Source organism: Rhinopithecus bieti, unplaced genomic scaffold (genome assembly GCF_001698545.2).
Source record: "Rhinopithecus bieti isolate Rb0 unplaced genomic scaffold, ASM169854v2 scaffold_73682, whole genome shotgun sequence".
NCBI lineage: Eukaryota > Metazoa > Chordata > Mammalia > Primates > Cercopithecidae > Rhinopithecus > Rhinopithecus bieti.
This window is the reverse complement of record NW_016829166.1, coordinates 1,857,285-1,878,164: the sequence shown is the minus strand read 5'-3', so window position 1 is coordinate 1,878,164 and position 20,880 is coordinate 1,857,285. Positions and strand designations below refer to the sequence as shown.

At 46.5% G+C, this 20,880-nt stretch overlaps 1 protein-coding gene and 1 long non-coding RNA gene across 2 annotated transcripts in view; one reads left to right on the top strand and one right to left on the bottom strand.

Moving 5' to 3' along the window:
* Nucleotides 1–4,405, top strand: part of LOC108523924 (uncharacterized) — a 54,063-nt gene extending 49,658 nt beyond the window's left edge. The window contains exon 5 of the long non-coding RNA XR_001883933.1: nt 3,720–4,405. This is a non-coding gene — a long non-coding RNA (uncharacterized LOC108523924). The remainder of the gene's footprint in view (nt 1–3,719) is intronic.
* Nucleotides 1,868–20,880, bottom strand: part of MTCL1 (microtubule crosslinking factor 1) — a 125,503-nt gene continuing 106,490 nt past the window's right edge. Inside the window, 5 exon segments of the mRNA XM_017864694.1 lie at nt 1,868–3,037; nt 8,325–9,273; nt 9,275–9,856; nt 13,064–13,095; nt 15,345–15,557. Of these exon segments, the coding sequence (XP_017720183.1) occupies nt 2,804–3,037; nt 8,325–9,273; nt 9,275–9,856; nt 13,064–13,095; nt 15,345–15,557 (2,010 nt within the window). The 3' untranslated portion in view covers nt 1,868–2,803.

Below are 20,880 nucleotides of genomic sequence, written 5' to 3'. Positions count from 1 at the left end.
TTACACACTGCTTTAAATGTGTCCCAGAGATTCTGGTATGTTGTATCTTTGTTCTCATTGGTTTCAAAGAACATCTTTATTTCTGCCTTCATTTCGTTATGTACCCAGTAGTCATTCAGGAGCAGGTTGTTCAGTTTCCATGTAGTTGAGCGGTTTTGATTGAGTTTCTTAGTCCTGAGTTCTAGTTTGATTGCATTGTGGTCTGAGAGACAGTTTGTTATAATTTCTGTTCTTTTACATTTGCTGAGGAGTGCTTTACTTCCAACTATGTGGTCAATTTTGGAATAAGTGAGATATGGTGCTGAGAAGGATGTATATTCTGTTGATTTCGGATGGAGAGTTCTGTAGATGTCTATTAGGTCTGCTTGGTGCAGAGTTGAGTTCAATTCCTGGATATCCTTGTTAACTTTCTGTCTCATTGATCTGTCTAATGTTGACAGTGGGGTGTTGAAGTCTCCCATTATTATTGTATGGGAGTCTAAGTCTCTTTGTAAGTCTCTAAGGACTTGCTTTATGAATCTGGGTGCTCCTGTATTGGGCACATATATATTTAGGATAGTTAGCTCTTCCTGATGAATTGATCCCTTTACCATTATGTAATGGTCTTCCTTGTCTCTTTTGATCTTTGTTGGTCTAAAGTCTGTTTTATCAGAGACTAGGATTGCAACCCCTGGGAGTTGGAGACTGGAGCTGTTCCTATTCGGCCATCTTGCTCCGCCCCCTCCAGGACTTTTTCATCACCCCAAACTGAAACTGCGTTCCCATTACACACCATTCCCCATTCCCTCCTCAAACCTCGTAACCACTGTTTTACTTTCTCTCTTTGAATATGACTACTCTTGATATATAAACAAGATACATGGAGCCAAACAATAATTGCCATTTTGTGGTCGGCTTATTTCACTTAGAATAATGTGCTTAAGGTTCATCCATGTTGTAATATGTCAGAATTAACTTTTTTTTAGGACTGAATAGTATCCCTTTATATGCATATACCACAGTTTGTTGATCCATTCATCTGTCAATAGACAACTGGAGTGTTTCCACCTTTTGGCTATTATGAATAATGCTGCTATGAATGTGGGTGTGCAAACACCTGTTTGAGTCCCTACTTTCGGTTCTTTTGGGTGTATACCCAGAAGTGGAATCCCTGGATCCTATGGTAATTTTATGTTTAACTTCTTGAGGAAGCCATAGTGTCTTCCACAGCAGCTAGGCCATTTTACTTTCCCACCAACAGTGCTCAAGGTTCCAGTTTCTCCACATCCTTGCCAACACTTGTTGGTTTTTATTTTTTGAAACTATTTCTGTTTAAGGATGAAGCTGTAGTAATGCTAGGATAGCCTATTACATTAGCTCATCTAGATAAGAAGAAAATTGTTGGGTTAATGAAGCGGTAAATGAAATATTAGAGAAGCCTCAGCCTGAAATCACTCTTTTTGGGCTCTTCAGTAGCATCACTTCTTTGTAGGCTTCTACTCCACCAAACACTGGCTACATCTCAGGATCAGAGGTGGAACGGCCTCTTCTGGAGTTATTGGCCACTGCCTCTCTCCTAATGAGCAGAGCTGGGAGAGAGGCCGGGCACACTCTGACTTGTAGGTAACCAGTTTCCTCACATCCCTGCCCACACCACAGTTTTGGCTTTCAACAGTGAAGCTGTCTCTCCATCCTAGGACTCTCTTACAGAGAACAGTAAAACTGCAACATGATCACGTACCCAAAGAGTGCATTCCCAGCAAGATATATCAGCAGCTGTTACCTCTTTACATGATCTCTCTCCCTCATTCCCCTAGCCACGGAAAACTTTCCATTTGAGTCCTCAGGAAAAGATGGAGGGTGTGTGAAATGAGAGACCAAGACATGCTGCCATCTCGGAAGGGCTTTATTTCTACTTCATCACGGTCTCATACAGACTCAGAGGCACCAGCATGTGTTTCCATTTGGTATCCTCGTGACTTTTTGTCGTGTTTTCCCTTAAGAAAACTTGGAGTAAACTCTGTACATTGCCAGTTAATCTTTTCACGATAATTTAAAAATGTTGCTGTTGGATCATCGATGCAAGAAGACCAACAATAAAAGTACAGTACAAGGAAATTCACAACATGTTACAGTGGAACAGACTGAGTCACATTTAGGTGATGGCGAGGACACAGTAGCGGTATATACATGCACCCGAAGACGTGCAAGCCAAGTAGGATAATACAAGGATCATACAGTGAAGTTTCTAAGCCCACTGAGGGCTTTGTACCTTTTCAAAAACGTCCTGTATCCCCTCCAGTATACAGAATATCTGTCTTGTCTACTGGCTTCATGGCTTTTTCACTACAAAAGTTCACTGAATCAGACAGTCTGAAGCATTAAAAAAGTCTTAAAAAACAGTAACACTGACAAAATAAAATTAACTTAATCCACTCTAATTCAACATGGAAATAAACTGAACCAAAATATAACAGGGCAAATTTAACAGAGAGGCAGTCAGGTATTGACAGCAAGGGTGTTCAGCATCTCTTAAAATGTACATTTTTAAAAACTTTTATTTTTTAAATCTATTTATACCTTATTTACCTTTTCATTTAATATACTATGTGTAAAAAAGATGGAGACAAAAATAGTTTTCTGAGCTATGAAAAAAATTAAGTTATTACAGGCACATTTACTGTTTCATTCTAGAAACATCTCAGTTTCACAGGTTGAACATTCAGCAGCTGTGTGTTTTTAAAAAACATTCTTTGACCTTGAGAAAACTAGATCTCTCCTTTTGGGCAGAGTTTTGTTCATGGCGATGGTGTGGTTATGCAAATTACAGTGAATTATACTGTGATAATCCATGCAAGCTTGCATCACGGTGTGGCTGCTCCTCGGGCGGCTCCTCGCCACCATGCTCCTCCAAGGACGTCGGGTCTCCGGGTGACTGAGGCTGTGAGGCAGTGGGGGAATGTGGGGCCCAACGGGACGGAGGGCGACGGTTTGCTGGTCTCTCGGGCCTGGAGAAGCAGGGCTCTAGGGATGGAGCTAGTGCAGAACAAGGTAGTTCCTTCAGAGCCGAGAAAGGGAGACAGGGTTACTCAGACCGGCAGTGTCACCAGCGGATGATTCCCCCAAACACACTTCTCAACAGAGTCAAGTGAGATGAAGTACACACCACAGGCAGCTCGTGAATATTAACGACGCTCTATGCTCATGCAGAATAACTTAAAATAATGAAGAATTCCACACATGTGACATGATCAGTGACATGAATGGGAAGAGACCAATTATGATTAAACACAGCAATATTGTGAGATGAGTCAGCTTGCAAAGCTCCTTTAGAATTGGGCTGGGGTATACAGAAGACATGGCAGAGTGACTGTGGCAGCAGTCTCCACAGGCCACTTCAGCATATTTCCATCTGGTAGATCTCTTCATTTGGCCCTTTAGAGTGATATATTTAGCTACAGTGGACAAATGAACTGGTCCTATAGGGCCTGGATCTACTGGCAGCCCACAAAGAGACCTCTGATTTCATTCAGCTGTGTTAGCAATGGCAGTCGTCTTAAACGAACTCTGCTACTGTTTATTTGAAATTGACTGGCAGTAGATTAAACAAACTCCCACAACATGGCAAAAATGCTGCAGGGAGAAATTTTAATTTGGGTCTAGTTTTCTTTAATGACTCTTCAATTACAGCAGCATTTTAAAAAGTTGAATCAGAATGTACTGGTGGTTTTGTGTTTCAGGCATCCTAGTGTTCTGAGAACAGATGACGCAAGACACATTCAACCATGTGCAAATCACCTAGAATCCTTATTCTCAAGCTACTTTGTTTTTAAAGAATGTTGAGTTCCCTTTCCTTACTCTACACGTTACAAAACCAGGACACCCAAACTTGGAATTTGCTGATACACAGAAATGTAAAAAGCTGTGGCATGAGGAAACTGAGCTGCCCAGCGTGGAGCCCGCTGGCTGGAATGACACTCAGACATGAAGCTGAGGTGAACTGAATGGAAGGCACAGGAAGGATAACAGAACAAGGACTCTCAAAGGAAGGAAGTGAGTTGGAGAATTTAACAAGATGTGACAAGCAACTGAAAAGACCAGGATGAGAACAGCCCAGCCAGTGGTGCAGGGGAGCAGCAGCAGGGGAAGGATAGATGGCTGCACGCAATGGGCAGTGTCACTCGGGAGAAGATGGAACATGGCAGGGACAGCATGGCCCGAGACAGCGTGGGAGCCACAGGCTTCCAGAAGAGCAATGGGGCGAGTGGTTTCCCTGCCTCCCTCTGGGGTCAGCAGAAAAGGAACAGTGGCCCTGGAGACCATGCTTCATGCTCCCTGCTGCTTTTGTGGCTGGCACCTCACATGGCCACAGGGAGAAGGTTCTGTTCCCAAAGCATTATGCTAACTACCGTGACAACCAGAAACACCTCTCCAGTTAAAACTCCACCAGCCACCAAGATGCAGACTACCTCAAGGTGCTCCTTTGTCATCTCACCACAGCCCACAGTGCTTGGCTGGGACACACGGTTTGGGAAATCTGTATCTGTTTTGTGTCTGTGCTCCCCTTGTTGTAAGAGTAGTGTGTGTGTTGTGTATTGTATATCTGTTCTGTGTGTGTTGTGTGTCGGTGAGGCTGCTGTCGTAGGTTTATCTGACACCACTGTATCCTGTTCCTTCTGGCTGGTGCTGAAGAGCAGGCTTTGTCTGAGACCAGTACCCCCTCTTTGCCAGCCTCTGCTTGTGAAGGAAGAAAGGTGAGTCTGCATTCAAGGGAATGCTCTTTTCCTTAGTAACACGCCACTGTGTACGAGCAAATGATGCTGGGCTTTCCTGAGAAGCCACTGTGGTCGCTGCATGGCATCTTGTCCTGGGATGCTGCCCCTGTAGCACGTTTCTGGGAAATGGCCCTCCCCCCGTGTTCCTTGTCATTTTTTTTTCACGGGGACACGTCTGCTGTATTTGATAACAGATCCTTTTATACTTAACACTTCGAGTTAAGGTCGGTGGATGAGGTGAGTAGATGACTATATCCTTGATCAAAAACAAAGTATATCTTTTCTCATGTGCTTTGACTCAGACTCTGAAAGCAATTCTGAGACGTTCTCAAGCTATTTGGAGTGGGGATGACTTTGTTCTTTATTTACTCACCAAATATCTATTGAGCATCTACTCTGTCACCTACAGTACTCACTTGGAAGGACAAGATATATTTAGGTTCATTCCTTGTGGTATGATTGTTGAAAAATGAAAAAAAAGCCTCATCACATTAGGGTCCCACCTCATTTCAGCACATGCCAGTGCACGTATGTAATCAAAATGTTGGTAACCAGTCCTGGGTGGCTGGGCCCAAAGACCCCCTCAGGCAAGACCCCTGTGCCTAGGATGTCCCCTCCTGGCCAGTATCTACTCAATTCTCTGAAAGCAAATTGGCTGCAAATGTACCAAAGCAGAGAACTCTCAGCAGAATCTCTGTAACCTAAAACCCTTCTTTGCACTGAGTGGTCAGCCCTCTAGCAGGGCAGCTGAGTCTCTGGCCCTGTCTATCTGTTGCTGGGTTTAGGGAGCGTCCTGGAACCCGGGGTGAGCGAGGGTGCTGCCACCGGGCAGCACTCCCTCAGGCGACGAGTGTCGGGTGCCACTGCGAGTTACACAACACGAGCTCTCCAGACAGCTGGGAAACAAGGAAGAAAGCACTTACAGCGTGAGGCAGGCAGGGCTAGAGTCCCCAGGGGGCAGTTAGTAAGACAGTTTGGTTCTGGACAGAACAGACAGAGAAAGAAAAGTAAGAAGGTTGGAAAGTGTTTTCTAAACAGGAGAACAATAAAGGTTTCAAGTCAGCAAGGCCCGAGGTAGAGGGCCGCCCCTCACTCAGGGAGCGCCACCAGGAGAGACTTGCGGGCTCTCAGATCTAGCACATTCACTCCAAGGCAGGTGCGGGGAGGCGGCCAGGTGCTGGGCAGACAGGCCTGCCCTCTGCCCAGAGAGAAGAAGGAAACTCCATGGAGGAGCCACAGACCTCCCTCTAGTTTCTATGCCCTGAGTCACCCTTTAGCATTTCACATTTCAAACAGCATTTTGGCAAACAGAGAGATGGAAATTGCATGACTGTTATCTAAAACAGAGACCTTGATTCGGCTGCGTTTGTTTTGGTCACAACAACCAAGCTACTGCCACTTACTCTAAAAAGTTCCCCTCATATTTTCCACTTAGGGGAGGAAGGAATAGCATTCATTTTCAGATTGTTCCTTCTCTTCACACTAGAACTCCTCACGGCTTCTCTCTGCACTGCTGAACTGGTGCCACGGTGTCGCGGGAAAAAGAGGCCTGAGTGGTTTATGGGATGCGAGTGCAGTGAGAAAGGGAGATTTCCTGTCACCTGCGTCACTCCTGGGTCTGGATGCCTGAGTGAACATTCAGGGAAAGATTCCGCAGCAGGGCACTGGGTGGGCTTGGAATCAGAAGTAGTCCTGGGGATTTGGGAATGCATACCTAGAACTACTGCATAATTTACGGAGCAGTGGGAAGGGGTTGCTGTGGCCCTAATATATTACATCAATTCAAGAATAATCCCACTGGAATCCAGAACAAGCAAAATTCCAACAGAAATGGAAAAAAGAGCCCGTGGCATTGAGATGCTGCCGATGAGTGCTCTGTGCCTGCTCTGAGTCCCTGCAACTGCGCTCCCTTCACGTCATCTCTTTTGGTGGCAAACACACCAAGTGAAGAGAAAATCTAAACAAATACGGAGGACAAAAGGGGTTGGGCCACTTTGTACTGATAAAACCATTTTCATGCCATGATGCTGGGATCCCATCATGAACCTATTTTTGCTTGCAGGATTCACTATTAGTAATTCAAAGCATTTTTTGGTTCCTAAAAAAAATTTCTATTTGGTGTGTAATATAGACAACACAGGCACAGCCAGTTAATGCTTTGTGACAGCCTCAATGTCAACTGAAATGAGAGCCCTAGGGAGCCCTAAGAAGGCAGGGCATTCACATATAAATAGACCCTTCCACGGCAGGAGTACTTACCTGAGGACCCCAGAAGGATGGGGTAACAGTAGCCCAAAGAAGACACCATTTGTCACCTGAGAACATTCAACCAGCAGTTTGTCCTCAGAGCATGCAAACAACTTTATCACAAAGACTCAGCTCTTGGAACATGTAGGCCATGTAGTATCAATATTTACATTAGGTGTGAACCATACGGAACTATTTCTGTAAGTCATTGGCAGTTCCACAGGTTTGACCTATTCAGATTTCAAGCCTGTATTCTGAGTTAAACATTCACTGGTGGGCCGGACTGGGAAGCTAGCCATCATTTACCCTCTTGTGGGAAATGTGGGCCAGGTGAAACAGGCAATACATTTCCTCCTCTCCCTGCCCATGAAGCCAGGGCTGCTCGGGTCCTGGCGAGAAAGCAGCGGGCAGCCCAGGAGCATGCTGCCGTCCTCCTCCTCCGACCCCTACCATCTGTGGGAGCAGCCTGGCTGGGGGAGTGCTCATGGGGCCAGGTGTTCCCAGCGTGGAGCCTGTTCATCCAGACTCCAGGCAAGTTGGAATCACTCGCCAGACAGACACGTCCTCTCTGTGCTGCACAAACCACAAAGTGGCATCACCATAGCCATCACCACCAGCATATCATCAGGCTTTCATTTTGCTCACTGTACAAAAACACCACATGTGGATACGTATCAGAGCCCAGTTCACAGTGGATTGATTTGTGAGTAGTATCAAGGGCAACAATGATAATCATATTGTATTAGGGCAGGATTTTGATTTTGTCTACTGCTAGGGGGCCTCATGGCCACAAAGAGGGTAAGTGATCTGTGAGCTGCCAGATGGCTGTTTTGTAAGGAAGCCAGCCCAGGAATCGAGATCTTACGGCTCCTGATGAGATGTGCTCGCGCCCACATTGTCCAGACCCTCTGCAGCTCACCTCATGCTGTCACATATGAAGGGCTGCAGTATGCAGAAAGCCTGACACAACTATCCCATAGTTTGTACACGTGCACAAATTCACACAGAAAGAACGCAAGCTATGACCCCAAATGAAACGCCCTGATAAAGGATCAATCACTGAGACTGGGGACAGAACCCAAACCAAATCATGTACCGTATGATTTCCCGAGGACAATAAAAACATTTTCCTTAAAAAAGTTGCTCAGGGTTTTTTCTGCCTATTCTATTCTCCCATAAACCCAACACCTCCCCAGCTCCTGACAACCAATCACGGACGCTTCCTGAGATCAAATGACAGAGCACAATCCCAAATCCCACCCTGCCCCGCAGCTAAAGGGAAGAGCTGGTGGGGGAGGGTGTGGGGCACTCGGCATTCATTACCTCCATGGGCCCTGGCTCCGCTGTGTCCCCCAGCGAGTGACTGTCACTGTGGAGACCCGGGGGCCCGTAGGCAGCCTGCCTCCTCTCCTCCTTTAAGGCATGCTCCAGCAGCTTCTTGTTGAGGATCCGGGCCACGTTCTCAGTGAGTGTGTAGCCAGGGGGAGCAGATAAGTCCTGCCTCACTGGCGTGCCCTCTCCCCCTTCCTCCCTGCACATCTCTGAGCCCACCCCAATGGGGCTCGGTGACCTTCCTCGGGAATTGGTGCCTGTTTCCTGGCCTGGGGCCAGCTCTGGTGGGGGTTCTGCTGAGCGAGACCGACTGCCGGCCCGCAGCCCCTTGTGGAAGGGGTCCTGCACCACGGGGCTGTGGTCGATGATGTTGAAGAGGCTGGAGAGGCCATCATTGATGGTGGTGTGCACGGGGCTCTCCCTTGTGGTGGTGGAGCGGGCCCAGGCTGACTCATTGTACCCTTTCTGGGCCATCCCTGGTGACGTCCTGTTATTTGGCTGGTCAGTTTTGGGGAGGGGCTTCCTCTGCAGCTTGGGAGAACCATACTTGGGGGAGCAGCATGTGCGTTCAAACTTGACCTGCACCTTCTCGATGGCAGGGGCCACCTGTCTGCTCCTAAGGCTTCGGGAAGGAGACGACACGGGTGTAGCACCGCCCCCAGCCTTTGGCGTGAGACACTTGTGGGGGCTGCTGGGGACACCGCTGCCACGCAGGGCTTCAGTCTGCAAGCCCACACTGATGGTCTGAACAGTCTGGGTCCCCATTGTCCGGGACCCATTGGTCTGGCAGGCCATGTCCTTGACTTGTGGCTCACCAGGGCCAGAGCAGATGGCATTCCGGACAGAGAAGGCCACCTCCTTCATGTCATCACTCAAGTTCTTGGACATCTCCAGGTTGTGCAGTGGGGAGGCAAACCCCAGGGAGGCACAGAGGGGCTGTCAAGGGGCGCCGTGCCCCCTCCATGCAGTCCCGGGAGTGCCTGGGGGAGGTGCAAGACCACCTGCTGAGCATGGGCTCTGGAGGGCCCCCCTTGGCATCTCCCAGGCTCCCTCTGGCTCTGCTTGTGGGAAAGGGACCCTCACCACCTGCCACCGTGATGCTGTCGACCCTGCGCACGGCAGGCGGGCTGTGTAACACGCGCACCCCCGACTGCTCGTTGAGGACGTGGCTCCGCAGTGGCTGCTTCTGGCAGTGCTCTGGGCTGGTCATGGTGTCCGTGGTCATGGTGACACTTGTGGTCAGGTACCAGGAGGAGTCGGGGAAAGGCTCCGTGCTGTCCTCGTGCCCTGCCCGCCCCACCTCGGTCCTGTCAGCCCAGAGGTCTGGCCCCCCACCATTGTGGCCCCTGGTGGGTGTGTAGTCCCAGCTCTTGTTGAACTCCTCAATGTACTTGAGGTCGTCTGGAGACAGGGGTGGGGTGATGTCCTCCTTGCTGCTGGTGGACGGCAAGCCCTTCTCAGGCAGGAAGGGGGAGATGTCCATGAGGCGCTGGAACTCAGACATGGAGGACACGGACACTGCCCTGGGAAAAGCAGAAAAGAGGGTGTCAGCCCCCACCACACCACAGCACCCATGTCCTGCCCTGCGTGGGAAGTGTCAGTGAAGGCGCCTGCTTCCACCCACACCAGGAGAACACTTTCAGCTGCTCATGTGCTGCACTCACAGGCTTATCCTGTGGGCATCTATTGGACTCTGTGTGGCTCTGGAATTGTTCCTGAAGCCTTGCATGGGTCAGAATTTAATATAACCAACTCTGGCTCACACCTGTAATCCCAACGCTTTGGGAGGCCAAGACAGGAGAATCACTTGAGGCCTCAATGCCTCAGTGAGAATTCTCAGGAGACTTGCTCGGACCACAATTGAAGGGTGAAGACGGTGAGTCACGGCGATGGCCAGGTTTTGGCAAGCTGCCACCTGACAGACATAGATTTGGTGTGGATTCTTCCATGTGTTAGCACTTTCAATCTGCCATGAGTTCGCTGAGTGCCTCTCACATGCCCGACAGGTGCTGCAGGGGTGCCAGCAATGCTTTCAGGCTAAGACAGAAAGTGGCTGGAGTGCTTGGGCACAACTACCACCAGGGCAAAGAAGTGGTGGTCAGGAACGGGGCTGGGGCTAGCTGTGCCTGGTGTCTCAGGCCACAGAACCTCTTTGGCCTGGAATCCCTCCAGCTGGGGTGGGATGGGGAGGTGAGGTGTCTACAGACTCACTGTCCAGATTCTTATAGGACATACTGATATTCCTTTCACCCCACAAAGCACAGGCTTAAACCTAGGGATCTAGACTAGTGCAGGCCCTGTGGAAGGGGTCCCAGATTGAGTGTATGGACCACTCCTCCACAGGACCTATTAATGATGATGAGGCCAGAACTGGGGTCTGCTCTGAGCAAGTCCCCATGCCGTGTGTACTGGTACACAGAACCAGCAAAGCTCTGGGTAGCTCTGCTGACAGCTGGCTTCACCTTGGGGGCAAGGCACCCACCCACGTGGTCAGCACCATGGGGTAAAAGAGTAGGCTAAAAGTGACGTTGTTAGGCATTCCATCTTGTATCTTTTTGTTGTTGTTAGAAAGAATCTACCAACTGTTCAGTGGTGCTGGCTAGATCCAGGGCCGGAAAGGAAGGGCAATGGTAGGGATGGGCTGATTTGTCCCAAGGTCATGAGCTTTCCAGCAAGTATGAATTTCCTTCTTCTCAATTCAAGGAGTTGCTGAATTAATAATGAGTTTCAGAACACTGTTCGCTGGGGACTGGAAGTGCCGACCACATGCCGACAGCCTGGTCCTTTCCACATTTCTGTGGACATGGCTCATCTAACTCCCACTTTTGCCCACAGAGGAACCGTCTCAGAGTTAAATCAGTGGCACCTACCTGGGTGGGAACTCAGTGCCTCTGGGGCATGGATGGATATGGTGGAACAGAGATGATAAAAAGAGAGAGCAGAGGCATTCACCTCAGCAGTGGCCAAAGCAAACAAAGCCCATTAACCTCAGCAGTAGCCAAAGCAAACAAAACCATGATGAGAAAATGCAGGACACGTCTGGAGCACGTGTAGGCGCTTGCGGGTGCACTGAAGAGAGTGGTGCAAACGTACCAGGCAGCTGGAAGCCAGAAGAAAAGCGGCCGGTGGGGAGGGCACATCCAGTTTTCACTTTGGACATTTCGAGATATACATATATATATATATACTATATATATTTTTTTTTTTTTTTTTTGAGACAGAGTCTCACTCTGTCGTCCAGGCTGCAGTGCAGTGGCACAATCTCAGTTCACGGCAACCTCTGCCTCCCAGGTTCAGCAATTTTCCTGCCTCAGCCAGTATTTCCATTTTATAACAAGCATGTGTTACTTTTGAAAGCATAAAGGCTGATGGCTTGAGTGGTGAAGTAGTTGCTCCGAAGCCTAGCCGCAAACACTGATGTGGCTGCTTCTGTGACTGGGGAAGGTGGGAGGGTGTAATGACTAAGCTCTGTTCACTGCTTGTTTTGTGCCATGTGCTGCTTTCATTATGTGTATTAACATACATAAGCTGCAAAAAAAATAAAAAATAAAAATAATCAAAATACCTCCTGTATACAGATGAGGAAACGGAGGCACAAAGCAGTTGAGTAACCTACGCAAGGAGGCAGAAGCGATTTAAACTTAGGCAGTTTGGGCTGGGCGCAGGGGCTCACGCCTGTAATCCCAGCACTCTGGAAGGCTGAGGCGGGTGGATCACTTGAGGTCAGGAATTCGAGACCAGCCAGGCCAACATGGTGAAACTCTGTCTCTATTAAAATACAAAAATTAGCCCGTTGTGGTGGGGTTTGCCTGTAATCCCAGCTACTTGGGAGGCTGATACAGAATTGCTTGAACCCAGGGGGCAGAGGTTGCAGTGAGCCAAGATTGTGCCACTGCACTCCAGCCTGGGAGAAAGAGTGAGACTCCATCTCAAAAATACATAAATAAATAAACAAACCAACCAACCCAGGCAGTTTGGCTCTAGAGCCTGAGCGCTCAAGTACTGTCCTGTACCCCCCAAGGAGGACCAGAGAAGACAGCGTGAAGGACAGAGGTGTGCCACAGGCACGGCTAGGTGCTGCGGAGAGCAAATGGGAAAGGACGGCCATTCACAGACTCAAAGTTCAGAGGAAAATCAAGGATGAGGCGATCTGGAAATGTTGAATTGCCTGAGAAGAAATTTCATGTAGTAGAAATGGTATGTATTCATTTGGAGAAAGAAGAAAAAGTAAAACTGGAGGAAATTAAACTGGGGAGGAAAAAACTGGTGTATAACTAACATCCACACCAACCACTATATATCTCCTTCTAGGACTACTGCCCAAAAATATTTTAATAAATTCTCTTAGTGGAGCTTTTAAATACAGTGTATAAAACACCTCACAGCATACGAGAGAGAGTTTTCCCAGACTTAAAAAGAGAAAAGAGAGGTTTCCACGGACCTTTCAATAATCACTAAACACAAGCATTCCTTTGTATACATAACACAACTACAACTGGAAAGTCTACCATAAAACTCATGCACGCATCACACAGCATGTCTAGCTTCTTTGTTGTTAATAATCAAAAATACCATGTTTATGAAATGAATAATAAAGCAGCCACTTCTTCAGAAGTGGCATCATTTTAAGTCATTTTGGAGAGAGTGGTAAAATAGACTGCATTGACAAAACAGAATTTTAAGACCAAGGTATTTCTATTCCAGTAATCTATTTTTTTCATCAATCTTACCTTTGAAGATTCCCCTTGTGATTTTCTTCTTCCTATAAAGAAGAAATGACTTCGTCTGAATCGGTTCGTTTTGGTTGCCTAGAACTAGCCCTGAGTACTTTAGTGGTTTGTTTGCTCTGCACCCCCAGGAAAACACCATTTAAAATGTACACTGAGGCCAAGCTCTGGTTAGGAGTGCTACTGCCCTGAGGCCTTTGAAGTACAATAATCAAAGTGAGTCCACAGCATGATGAGGGGCTGGAGCTTCTGCAGTCCAGGGAGGAACCCACATGAGTGAGAACAACTGGCTATAAACTTTGTCATGGAGGAAGTGGCTCTTCTGTGCTTCCTCAAAGGACCTCACTGACTACATGAATTTCAAAGCCAGCTTTTGTAACAACCTAAGTGTAAGAGTGAGACTGAGAGAGACAGTGTGTGTGAGTGTGTGTGTGTGCTATGTTAGAGAGGAAGATGGAAGGTGACAGAATAACGTTAGGAGACTGGTGTCCCTTGGTCCCAATCTTGCTGTAGAAGTTGACGTGACATCCTTAGGCTCGGGCACTTGATTTTAAACATTCCCATTTAGAATCAGAGGCAAAGTACAGTGCCTTCCCCTTTAAGAAGAATGATAGCTGTGTTTGTAGAGAACAACAGAAACCCAAGGTTGTCTACTGAGAAAACACTCCTGTGCTGACGTGGTTCTGAAGCAGCAAGCCTCTGACTAACTTTAATGGAAGCATATTTTTCAAGACAGTAAATAGCAAGGGGTACACTTCCCCTTAGTGAGCATGCCTCTTGTCTCTGCCATGCAGGTTCCAGTGGGCTGGAACCCAGCCACAGGCTCCCGACCCCACCCCATGTTACCTCTGCTATGTAACTGGACTGTACTGGATTGCCAAGAGACCAGACAGGGTGGGACTGCAGCGATGTCCTGTCAACCTCATACACATTGCTGAGGATAAGGCATTTGATGTTACTGATGTGAGTGAAGTATAATTTCCGCATATTTCAACAACACTATTTGATATGAACTCTTCTAAGTCTTAAGTGTTTAGGAGACCAAATGATACGTGCAGCAACTGTTGAACTGCCTCACAGGTAATGATTCCTAGAATATTTATTTATTTATTTTTGAGATGGAGTCTCATTCTGTCGCCCACGCTGCAATGCAGTGGTGTGATCTCAGCTCACTGCAAGCTCCGCCTTCTGGATTCACACCATTCTCCTGCCTCAGCCTCCCAAGTAGCTGGGACTACAGGCACCCACCACTACGCCCGGCTAATTTTTTTAGTATTTTTAGTAGAGACGGGGTTTCACTGTGTTAGCCAGGATGGTCTCGATCTCATGATCTCGTGATCCGCCTGCCTCAGCCTCCCAAAGTGCTGGGATTACAGGCATGAACCACCACGCCCAGCCCGAGAATCAACTTTTAAAACAAGGTTTTAAAAATATTAAAGCCAGAAAAACATAACTAATGCTGTGCCATGGAAATGTCTACAGCTTAGCTCACTCATTTGGTGCTCTAATTTATGTAAGGTTTCTAAGTGTTGGATTTTTTCCCTTTGTGCAGAATTTTTTTGGTTATTAGTTTTCTAGAATCAGAAGACTGCACTATTATTTCAAGAAAGGTTGAGGCTGGGTGTGGTGGCTCACCTGTAATCCCAGCACTTGGGGAAGGCAAGGCAGACAGATCACTTGAGCCCAGGAGTTTGAGACCAGCTTGGGCAACACAGGGAGACCCTGTCTCTACTTAAAAAATAAAATAAAAAAAAATTAGCCAGGCGTGGTAGCATGTGCCTGTGGTCCCAGCTACTTAGGAGGCTGAGGGGGAAGAATCAATTGAACCTGGGAGGTCAGGGCTGCAGTGAGCCATTATTGGCCACTACATTCCACCCTGGGCAAGAGAGTGAGACCTCCATCTCCAAAAAATAAAAAAAAGAAAAAAAAGGAAAAAAAGAAAAAAGAAAAAGTTGAGCATATACACTTCCCAGAATTACTTACTTCCTCTTGTGTGTTTTGTGGGACACACTTATTTGTGAGACCTGCCTTTTGTACAGGACTCTAGTCCAGTATTTCTAAACCTGAAACAAGGGGCAAAGTTAAGCTGACAGCAGGGCACGCTAATTTAGGGTCAAGCAAAATCCTTGGTGTTGTGAAGATTTCATTTTTACTCAGTTCAGAGGTTGCTGTATGCAAAAGTGCTGGAGCCTGCCAGGAGAGGAATCTGGCAGATGCCTCTTAGGTTTCATGACGGCTCCCTTATTCCATAGTAGTTAACTAGGATGGAGAAAACCTGGCTGACCTCAGGGAGGCGATTCCTGAACTCCCTCTCGGGCCTGTGGGCTGGTGGCTCCTCTGGCTCGTCATCCAGGGACAAGGTATCCAAGTAGAGATTCTCACTGGCCGAGCACCTGTCCGACTCCTTCAGCTTGGACAGCGGCTGGTCTTCAAACGGGATGGAGTCGGCGTCTGCACAAGGCCACATGGCCACAGGACGGGGCATGCGGTGGCTTCCCTGGTGGGGAAAGGGGCGAACGTTGCCGTCTTTTTGATCACAGAGGAAACTGCCACCTCTCCGGGGACTGTTCTCTTTCTGCAACTTGAGAATTTAAAAAATGAAAATAATTAGCCTCACTCTTCTGTCTGATGGTCTCCCTAAGACCATTGTTTCTCCACAATTTGGAATTACACAGAGGTCAGTTTGAAAAACATTGTGAGAAGCAAATGTTCTTAATGTTCTGATCTTAATTTCAAAAGGTAACACAACATTACAGATGCTTTACAAAACCCACAATGTTATCTGGCCCAGAAAATCTGCATTAACCACACACAAGTATGGTGAATTCTTTCTGACACCAATATATGTGTTACTGTACATAACTCAGAGTTGTCCTCATGGGAAATTCTACATTTATTACTATTTTTTAATCTAATACTGTTAAAGAACACGTTAAAAATGCTCTTTGGAACTTCCTTCAGAACTGAAGACACACTCAGTGGAATACTGTCAGTGATAGCAAACTTCTAAGTGTGAAGCTGATTTTTCTAACTAGTCCCAGGGCATGTGGAACAGGTCCTATCAATAACCCAAGTGAGCAAACTTGAGTTGGTAACCATTTGGTGTTAAACATAACTTACACTTTATTTGAGATGATAAAAACTTAGCTATAAAGGCAAGTAAAGATCTGGTATGACTGAGTGAAGAAAATTTTAAAAAGCCACATTACATTATAGTCATACTTTTTTGCCTGACTTGGTTGAACTCAAGAAGCGGCAGTGGGCGAGCACAGGGCCACCTGCAGTTAGAAGACCTGAGTTGGAACCATCGATGTGTGGCTTGCTGGTTCGCAGGCAGGTGCAAGTTCCCGACTCTCCTGAGCTCAGTTGCCTTATCTGTAAGATGGGTTGTGCATGTGGGCTCACAGGAGTCAGGCTGGCTAGTGGGGGCCCAGCCCACATAAAGGCATTATGCCTTTCTGGGCTGTTTTGGGGCACTAGATGGAGATCTTGTGGAGGTGGCTCAGGAAGGGAGCCCATATGAAATCACAAGACTGCTGAGGCAGGCAGGCAAATGGCTTGCAGGGCGCATGGCCTCCCTCCCCAGAGGAGCCCTCACCAGCTTCCACTCCATTCTCCTGATCCCTCCTTATGGCTTCCCTTTCTAAAACAGTCACAGAAAGCACAACTGAGACCTGAAGCTATTTCCGCCTATGAATCTTTAATGGAGCCTTTATTGGATGACAAGCCCACACTACAGGATTGACTGCTCTTTTGAGTAAGTAAAGTATCTGAAGGATGAAAGTGACATTTGGATTTGACCTGAAGGAGTGGCCAAATAATGATTTAAAGTCCTCAAGCGCTGAGACGGTGCCAGGAAATTCTAAAACCTCCTTGAATGCAGATCAATTCATTTTTTTTAAGCATCACTTACAAACTGCATCTCTGTGTCCCAATCTGAGCATTCATCCACAAGTTGGATGCAAACATGCTTTCTGTATAGTCAGGAAGAAAGCCATGGAAGACAGGAAAGACAAAAGGACGTTGGCTCATTGTTGGTAATTTCTAAGGCGGCGGAACAGAGATTTATCTTTATCTTTGAGAAAGATGGAGTCTGATGCAGCCAAAGCTTACATGTTAGCATCTGAGGCAGTTCACAGTCAAATCAAGGACCCAGCAAATCCTAAAAACTCTACGTTTTAGCTCTGCCCCTCTGCTCTCTCCTCCTCCTCCCTGATGATGACACAGTTTTTTGCAGTTTTCTTAAAGATGCTAACTGCTTTCTTCAAAAAAAAAATGAAAAAAAAAGGAAGGCAGGCTTTTTATATGTTCATTTAATGCATGTCGGCACAATTTAGTTTCAACACATGATCATCTCTAAGCTATTTTGGGCAAGAAATTAAAATGCAAGAATCCCATCTGAAGCTGCAAATGTGCACTGAGGGTGTGAGTGAAGGGGGAAAAGAATGACTAAAGAGGAGAGCTATGAACAAGCACCTTCTAACTCAGTAAAGTGGGATTTCAAAAATAAACCCGGGCAGCTAGGAGCAACTTGTACTCAAGCTGCTAAGTGTTAGGTTTCCTAAAAACGAACTGGAGTGCTTGTGGTGGAGATATCTGCTGCGAAGATGCCTCTGGGGTGTTGTCATAGAACAGGTCCTCAGAGGGGTACGGTTTCCTATAGGAGTCATTTCAGCCAGCATCAGCACCTACTTGCAATCTTGGAGTAAAACAACTTTTAATGCCAGTCAAAAATGTTAAAGATTTGTATTTTAATACAGGAAACAATAAAAGTGACCTCAAGAATGTCACCTTACCCAGACTGGTAGAAAGAAAAAAGGCCACTTTGTAAACAGGTTTTAAAAGAATGGATTTTTTAAAAGAATGGCAGCTGATTTAAGAAAGTTACTGGAAGGAGAATGCATGCATGACACTTTTTAGCTTGGTAAGTACAGCAAATATAACAGCAAGTTTTACGTCATCTGCATGTTAACTGGGAACTCAACAATTCTAAGGAGAAATGTAGTGTGACTCCATAAAGTATCCTACCCCCACCCCGCAATCAAACTGGGATTGAGACAAGAGAGGCTCATAAGATAGATAAAATGTGTTATATGACCTTAGCCACATTCCCACAGTCATACATCACATAACATGCCTCATGTGGTGCAGAAATTATGTAGGAATTTAATGACACCGGACAAGTATGAAGCATGTGTTCTGAAAGTGGAAAATGGATTTAGTGTCACTTCTTCCACCATCTGTATTATGTTATCACAGTCAAGGTTATATTATATGGCTTACCAAGCAGTCAAATGTTGAGAGGATACATTGTGAAGAATGTTCAGTGACATCTCTCATTTACCTACGGAATATGTAGCTAAAACTTAAATGAACAAGCAACCCAATGACTGATAAACGAACCAAATCTACACACACCCAGGCACACTTGAACCTTATCCTCTTTTCAGGAAGTTGAGATAATGCCTATAATTGCTTTCCCTCATTATCAGGATGGGGCACTGAGATTTAAGAAATCGTCTTTAAAAATGTTTACTATTTTGGGGAAAAGGCCAGATTTATTTTTGAAAGCCACAATTGCATGTCTGAAGCGTCAGTTCATTTGTAACCAATCGTCTTCTAAAAACAGCAATGACATCATTGTACAAAAACCGTGGGATCCATCAGACAGATTTCAGGAACAGATGCATGCCCGAAACTCACGTGTTTCAGATCCACGATGCTCAGAGATATCCACCCTGAGGACTGGGTTCTGAGGCGGTCAGTGTGGCCGAACTATTCCAATACTGACAACTTGGAATTGGAGGTCAGCTCCTGACGACTACTACCTTTCCAAAATATAGTCTCAAAATGAGGCTGTGGCTCATCTTTAAATCACTGACTTTTTTCAAAAGTTGAGTATCACCACAAGTGTCTAATTTTTCCTTTAGCAGAAATTCTTCATTCCCAAAAGTAAAATAAAACCTAAAAGACTTGCTTAATTTATATCCAAGGTGTGGCTTCCCAAACAGATGAAGCCTGTGACTAGTCCAACAAGCCACAGTGGCTAACAGGCGAAGGGCACCCTAAAGGGGCCATGGCAAGGATCACGATGGCCTCACCGGGGTACAGGAGGGATGTAAAAAGTGAGTGGCCCTACAGCATGGGCCAGGAATGTAGCTCCCTAGCTCCCTGGCAACAAGCTGCCTGGAGTTACTGTGACACGGTCAACTAAAGTTGGATATAATAAATTAGTGCCACTTCTACCCCTAAGATTTCCACCTAACCACAGGGCACAGACACACAGGAGATTTAACACAGGAGACTCGTCACAAGTGCTGCATTTCCAAGCCAGAAAGGAAATGGCCAGCACTCCTCTTGATAGGATTTGGGGAATATCAAAGATTAGTAAGGTGACTCATGTGTGTAAGTGGCGAAACCTGGGAAGTGTCAGCTCTTCTATCTGCAGTGTACTTTCCTTCTTTTGTTTTTTGGAGATGGGGTCTCGGTCTGTCACCCAGGCTGGAATGCAGTGGTGATCAAAGCTCACCTGCGGGTATTTTATTCTTCTTAGTGGTTTCTAAGCCACAGGCTCTTGGTCTTTTCTACCATTTAGTTCATTCTGCCTCCCTCCCTATCCAACATATGCATACACTCACCTTTGTCATTGTACCTGCATAACACAGGCACCATGTCTATGGATAATAGAGCACATTTTTCTTTTTCTTTTTTTTTTGAGATGGAGTCTGGCTCTGTGGCCCAGGCTGGAGTGCAGTGGCCGGATCTCAGCTCACTGCAAGCTCCGCCTCCCGGGTTCACGCCATTCTCCTGCCTCAGCCTTCCGAGTAGGTGGGACTACAGGCGCCCGCCACCTCGCCCGGCTAGTTTTTTTTGTATTCTTTTTTAGTAGAGACGAGGTTTCACCGTGTTAGCCAGGATGGTCTCGATCTCCTGACCTCATGATCCGCCCGTCTCGGCCTCCCAAAGTGCTGGGATTACAGGCTTGAGCCACCGCGCCCGGCCAATAGAGTACATTTTTCAAAAGGCTCTATGGTTATTTAAAATAGAGTAATGAGGTTATTTTTCCTGAGCTCAATTGCTTACTGATTGATACATTTCCTTGAGACCGCATAAATTTGTAAGTGTGTGACTGGCTGAAATAAACAAAATGTATACTATGTGAAAATCCAGCCAGGGAAGAATTCCAGATCTTCATCAATTTAATTTGTGTATCCCTCAGGAACTACTGCAACTATGCAAACTGTTCTAAGTCTGACGCAATGCAGAGAATGGTTATATTGGCAGAAAACGACTACCCCGTCCTCCCCAAAATCATCTGAGTTTCTGAATTGTTATTTTAGCTAAGATGATGAGCTACCAGCTACCTCTCTTGACTATGGTCCATCTAATCACAGCTCAGCAATATCCACAGCAGGCACACTCACCAGCAAACAGCCTGACTTCCAACTGAATCCAGCAATTTCTTTTCTAATGACAACAATTCCATTCAAGTTGGAGCAGTCACTGTGACCACATCTTTAGTGGCAAACTTAAAAGTTATAGTTTGTTTTCAACTGAATAAGACCTGAAATAACCTCCTCTTTCCAGTTTAGTCTTTAAATTCCTTTAAAAAGTTATCCCCCCTCCCACAACCCCCACCCACCCTGCTCTGCCACTACCACATGTACACACAAGAGAGTTACCTATGAACTCTGCAATGAAAAGATCTGTGTCATGGAGAGGTATGAGCCTAGGTCTCCAACCCAAGCAATTCTAGTATCTCTCTCTCTTCCTTTGGAAGCCCATGCAGCTTGATGCTGCAAGGACCACAAAGCAGCCTA